At 46.1% G+C, this 6,092-nt stretch overlaps 1 protein-coding gene across 1 annotated transcript in view; it reads right to left on the minus strand.

Moving 5' to 3' along the window:
• LOC121641417 (transient receptor potential cation channel subfamily M member 1-like) overlaps positions 1–2,197 on the minus strand; it is a 132,421-nt gene extending 130,224 nt beyond the window's left edge. Inside the window, exon 1 of the mRNA XM_041987529.1 lies at positions 2,147–2,197. Coding sequence (XP_041843463.1) covers positions 2,147–2,197 — 51 coding nt within the window. The remainder of the gene's footprint in view (positions 1–2,146) is intronic.
• Positions 2,198–6,092: the final 3,895 nt, after the last annotated feature.

Raw genomic sequence — 6,092 nt, forward strand, 5'->3', positions numbered from 1 at the left:
TATACCCAACCAGCGGGCTGACATCCCGCTCTGCAACACTACCTGACAACATGCAACCAGCTCCTCCCAGCAGCCATCAGGGACCTGGTCCCACCCGGACCTCCCGGTTTCTGCTTTACTCTGAGTCTCATAATTATAGATATATAAGAATGGAGACAGAGGAAGTCATGGTTGCACTAAAAATGACTTAATGATGCAGAATCAGCAGATCATTTACAGAGAAAAAGATGCTGATAAAGCACATGAGGAATTTATCAAAATATTAAACTTGCAATGTGATAAAAACTTGTCCTGTAAAGCAATACAGGAACACACGCGTGGATAAAATTGTTGGTACCCTTCGGTTAATGAAAGAAAAACTCACAATGTTCACAGAAATAACTTGAATCTGAATAAAGTAATAATAAATAAAAATTCTATTAAATTTAACCAATGAAAGTCAGACGTTGCTTTTCAACCATGTTTCAACAGAATTATTTAAAAAAATAAACTCATGAAACAGGCCTGGACAAAAACGATGGTCCCCTTAACTTAATATTTAGTAGAACAACCTTTTGAGGCAACCACTGCAATCCAACAATTCCTGTAGCTGTCAGTGAGACGTCTGCACCTCTCAGCAGGTATTTTGATCCACTCCTCATAAGCAAACTGCTCCAGTTGTCTCAGGTTTGAAGGAGCCTTTTCCAGACGTCATGTTTCAGCTCCTTCCAAAGATGCTTAATAGGATTTAGGTCAGGGCTCATAGAAGCCACTTTAGAATAGTCCATGTTTTCTTCTTTGGGGTGGCTGTATGGAGGGGGGGGATTCTCCTGGGCAAAGTGCATGCTTTCTGCCTGGGGGGCCCTGGGCCCTTCGCTCTGGCCGGTGCCTGGCGAGGTCGGCAGCTGCTGATCTTGACCCGTCGGGTCTGTGCCCCGTGACCATGGGGGCTTGGGCTGGGGCCTTCCTCTGCTACCCTCTGGGTGGGTCCGGGGTGGTCTTTGTGGTGGGGGGGCTTGAGCTGGTGCACCACGATTGCTGCTGATGGCCCGGGTCTCTGGGCCACCCTAGTCTGCCTCTAGCCTCCGTGGAGGCATGGCCTCATCTCTGATCCTCCTCCTTCCTCATGCTGACACAGCACTGTGGGTTTATACACTAAGACATGCTTTGGGTCAGGTGTGTGTGTTTCTGGTTCTTTGGTTGTTTTGTGATATGTTTCTTGATTTATTTATTATTTAGGAACTCTTGATCATTGTCAGCTCTATTTTTCTGTAAAAGCTGCAGGAAATTCTCTGTTGTGTTTCTGTACAGGTGTAGCAGCTGCTTGTCTGCTGTTAGGTTGGATTGAAGCTCGGTGCTTCTGTCTGTGGTGTTTTTGTCTCCTCTTTCTTTTTTTTGCTTTCCTTTTTGCTTCTTTTTTCTGTCCCCTCTGGTCTGGTCCAGCAAGATTCCATAATTCAAAGTAAATAAATGAATAAATTAATCAGATTATCAAGAGGAGCCTTATATCCATAAATCTCTTCTTGGGAAAGCAAATTTGTTCGGCACAGCTAAGGTGTGTCATACAGTGGGCAGTACATTTACATAAGACAAGATGCAAAGAGAGAAATATCTATCAATACATAAAAGTAATAGAAAATCAATGACTTCCCCACCATGTGGACAGCAAACCCCCAACTGCTGAGATGATTGTGGGAGTCTGTTCAGGGTCTGCACACATCTGGAGCAGTCTGGTAAAAACCCTGCTGAGCTGATCGGCACAATAATGAAGAGTACGCCCACAAATTTCATCATAACCGGGAGCTTTTCCTAATCTGACCCTTCTAAATATGATTGTTACACAGTCCTGAGATATCCCAGTTTCATTTAGAGCAGGGGTGCCCAAAGTCGGTCCTCGAGGGCCGCTGTCCTGCAGATTTTCCAATGTTTCCTGCTTCAACACACCTAACTCAAACTAAATAGCTCCAACAGCCCATTAAGTCAGGTGGTTTTGGAGCAGGGCCACATAAAAAAACCTGCAGGATTGTGGGCCTTGAGGACCAGAGCTGGGCACCCCTGATTTAGCGTTTCACAGGATTCTTTCCAGAGACATTCTTGGTAAAATCTGATGTTTGCAGGAAAAGAAAAAGCTAATATTATTTGACCAATCAGAACTATCCACGCCCACCACACTGATGGGTTTCCTGGTCTCCCAGGAGTGCTGCTTAGTGGAGGCCATGTTCTATATACCTTGCCAGGTTGATCTGAGGTGCCCACTCCCAACTCAATGTAATCCTCACAGAAAATGCACCATGAAACACACCATTTCTGGTCCAATGCCAAGACTGGAGTAAAGTCCAAAATAAGCAATCAGCCGGAGCAGGAAGAGTACTGGTCCCATGTCTGAGTGGATGACACAGAACACAAGCATGACAAAAACCCTCAAACACACTCTAAATCTCTCGTGCTCTGGTTAGCCACTTTAGTCGCACACTAAGGAGCACCCTGGAAACAAGAATAGCTGCAACCAAAACCCTGGTCCTGTTCTGGGTCACAGGAACCAAAGACCATCAGCCAAGCCGTCGTTGAAACTAACTTCTGGACCACCATGTTCTGCTTGGGATTGTCCTCTGGTTAAGTCAGGCTCAGTCCAGACTCTTCTTATTTGTGGTTCATTGATGGTGGAAACAGGTACCACCAGGAACCGGGTCATTTCAGAACATCTTTAACTGATCCATGTGAAGCAAGCACATATTTAAAGATACAGGAAATGTTGGGTATAGACAGGGTATCAACTGGGTCATTCTGTTGGGCTGACACATACGGAACGGGTCATCCGTTAGTACAGGACCGGGACCGGGTCATCTCTTAGTAAAGGTACACACCGGGTCATCCGTTAGTAAAGGTACAGACTGGGTCTTTCGGCACTACAGGTACGGACCGGGTCTTTTGGTAGTAGAGGTATGGGACTGGGTCATCCGTTAGTAAAGGTACAGAACCGGGTCATCTGTTAGTACAGGTCCGGACTGGGTCATCCGTTAGTACTGGTACAGACCGGGTCTTTCGGTAGTGAATCTGATGCAGCAACTTGCCTGTAAAAAGTTGGAACAGGAGCAACAAAAGGCTGGAAAAGCACCTGGTACAAACCAGAAACACCTGGAGGAGCATTGGACAACTAACCAGGTTACCTGGCAACAGGCCAGTAGCATGACTGGGTATAAAAGGAGCATTTCAGAGAGGTGGGATGACAGCATGGCTCCAGGACTTCCTGACCAACAGGCCACAGTTTGTGAGGTCCAGAGGCTGAGTCTCTGACACAGAGATGGGCAGCACTGGGGGGCCACAAGGGACTGTTCTGGCTCCTCTGCTCTTCACCACAGACACCGCTGACTTCACTCACTACACCAACAACTGCCGTCTACAGAAGTCATCTACCACTCAGCCATCGTTGGACTCATCAACAACGTGATGAGAAAGAGTACTGAGAACTTAACCAGAACTTTGTAGCCTGGTGTGAAGGGAACTGCCTCCGGATTAAAGCTGGAAAAACCAAAGAGCTGGTGGTGGACCTCCATCAGCGTAAAATCTCCCCTCCTGTCCCGGTGAACATTCAGGGAACGGACATGGGGATGGTGGACTCATACAGGTACTTGGGTGTTCACCTGAACAAAAACCAGGACCGGACTACCAACGTTCAGGCCCTTGACAAGCAGGGCCAAAGCAGACTCCACCTGCTACATAGACTCAGGTCCTTTAGGGGCAGGAAAGCCTCCTGAGGTCCTTTTCCGTCTCCATCGGGGCCTCAGTCCTAGTTCATAATGTGGCCTACAGAGTGGTGGCACCATGATGGCAGAGACCAGGAAACTGATCAAACTGGTGAAGAAGGCCGGCTCTGTTATAGGCCACAGTCTCCAGCACCTGGAAGTGGTGGGCGCCCGGAAGATGATGGCAAAGCTGCCATCATGGACAATGCCCCCCACCCCCTACATGAGGCTATCAGAGCCTCGAAAGCACCATCAGCAGCAGGCTTCACCCACGGTGCAGGACGGAGAGGTACAGCAGATCCTCCATAACCAAACCATCTCCCAGCAGAGCTGATCACCCCCCCACCACAACAAAGCTCATCCTTCTGCAAGATCTGGTCATAATAACTGTACATTTTCACATTTCTACTTATTTATTTGGTCAGCAACTGCATTACCTTCATGCATGGCTTTTCTTTTCTACAGTATTTATAACGGCTTTGTCTCCCTGAGACCATGACCTGTGGCTTGTATGTAGATGTGTATGTTTTGTTTGGGTCCTGTGTATCTATATACCATATACAGCTGTCTGCCAATATCCCCATAAGGGAGAAATTAAGATCTATTTAATCTAATGTAATCAGAATTAGAAGGAATCTCTGTATTCTGGGGACAGCACTGCATCAGATCCAGTTCAACATCAGAAACACAATAAAACTCAGATCAGAGAAAAAAAGGTTCTGAGCAGCAGAAAAACTCAGATCTGCATCTTCATCAGGTCTGGAATCTGAGCAGAGGTCAAGGTTTCTAGCACAGAATGGTCCAAAGGACAACCAGACCCTCCACATGTCTGAGATCAGGTCTGAAGTCTGAGATCAGATCTCAGGTGGGTCTGGGTCTTACCTTCTGCGATCCAGAGGACGCGCTGCGTTTGATAGACGAGCATTTAAATGATCCATTGGTTCCTCTCCGTCCTTTGTTGTCCATGATGATGAAATTTAAATTTCCACATTCATCCTGACACCTGACATCTCCTCTCTGTCTTCTGTCTCCTCTATCCTCTCTTTCTCCTCTGTCCTCTATCTGGTTTCAGGTGTGTCCCCTGTGGTCCACTGTGTCTCCTGTGTTGTGTTCAGGCATCTGTGTGTGATGTGGGATCTCTGTGCTCCGTCAGGATGCTGTAATCAGGATTAGTGAGCAGTGAGGATGGAGGGCGGAGATTTAATAATGCATGATGGAGGATAAATCTGCTGAAGGTCCTGACACCAGACCCTGAACCTGAAGGTCCACCTAATACCAGAACCAGCAGACCCTGCAGGTCCAATCCTCCCGACATGGTGAAGGTGATGGCGCCTCCTGCTGGATACACATGGAGGAGACTAAAACCTGGATGCAGATGTTCAGCCTTCATTCCAGTTCCAGTGTCAAGATCTGGGGCCTCATTTCTGAAGCTGGCGTAGGTACAAAAACCGGCGTAAGTACAGAAACCAGCATAGACCAGTTCTAGTCAGCTTCTGGGATTTATAAAAACCAGACTTGGCGGGACAACGTCCCTACCTGCACGGCTACTCTGAATCTGCTGTACGAAGAAAATCTGGAGAAACAGGAAACGGCAACAGCAGAATAAAACCGGAGATGATGCAAGACGTTTGTTCTGAATCAGATATTACCTTTCACACCACGGGTTAGATATTAAAGCTGTTTGCAGACATGAATAAAGAAGTGTGTTTGATATTAAAACTACTGGGAGCGCTGCTTACACACAACGAAACATCAGGATGACCAGAGAAGCAGATGTTTGTTAACCAGAAGCTCAACCAGCAAAACATGTTCTGTCATTGTGGAAGGAAACTTCCATTCAGGCTGAATAAGGCGACAGTCTGCTGCCAGCAGGTTCCAGACACATTAATAATCATTACTATTAAATAACATGGTTGCCATGGAAACGTGCTGTCACTCCGGCTACAGGCAGGTGTTTCCACCTGTTGCTGTTCAGACCATTGATGGATATAAAACATCAAAGACAGACCTGAAACAACAAAGTTCGGATGAGGTTTGTGTAAACGAAAATAAAAACAGCCTAGGATTGATTCTTTCATGAGGTTATTGATCAGCCCATGAAAAAACCTGTAATATAAGGATCCAGACCATGACGGACAGACTAAAACGCCATGGATGACAAAAGGAAAGATCTGTAAGAAGAACCATTACTTCTACAGATGCTTTTTAAAATGAAGAACAAGAGAGTATCTGTAATAAGACATTAAAAAGAATACTATGGTGACTTAATAAAAACAGGAACAATAAAAAGGCTACATGGGGAATAATAAAAAGTGTAGTAAAGAAGGTTAAAGCAGCACCAACTCTTCCAAACAACTGTTAAAGGAAATC

Source organism: Melanotaenia boesemani, chromosome 1 (genome assembly GCF_017639745.1).
Source record: "Melanotaenia boesemani isolate fMelBoe1 chromosome 1, fMelBoe1.pri, whole genome shotgun sequence".
Lineage (NCBI taxonomy): Eukaryota > Metazoa > Chordata > Actinopteri > Atheriniformes > Melanotaeniidae > Melanotaenia > Melanotaenia boesemani.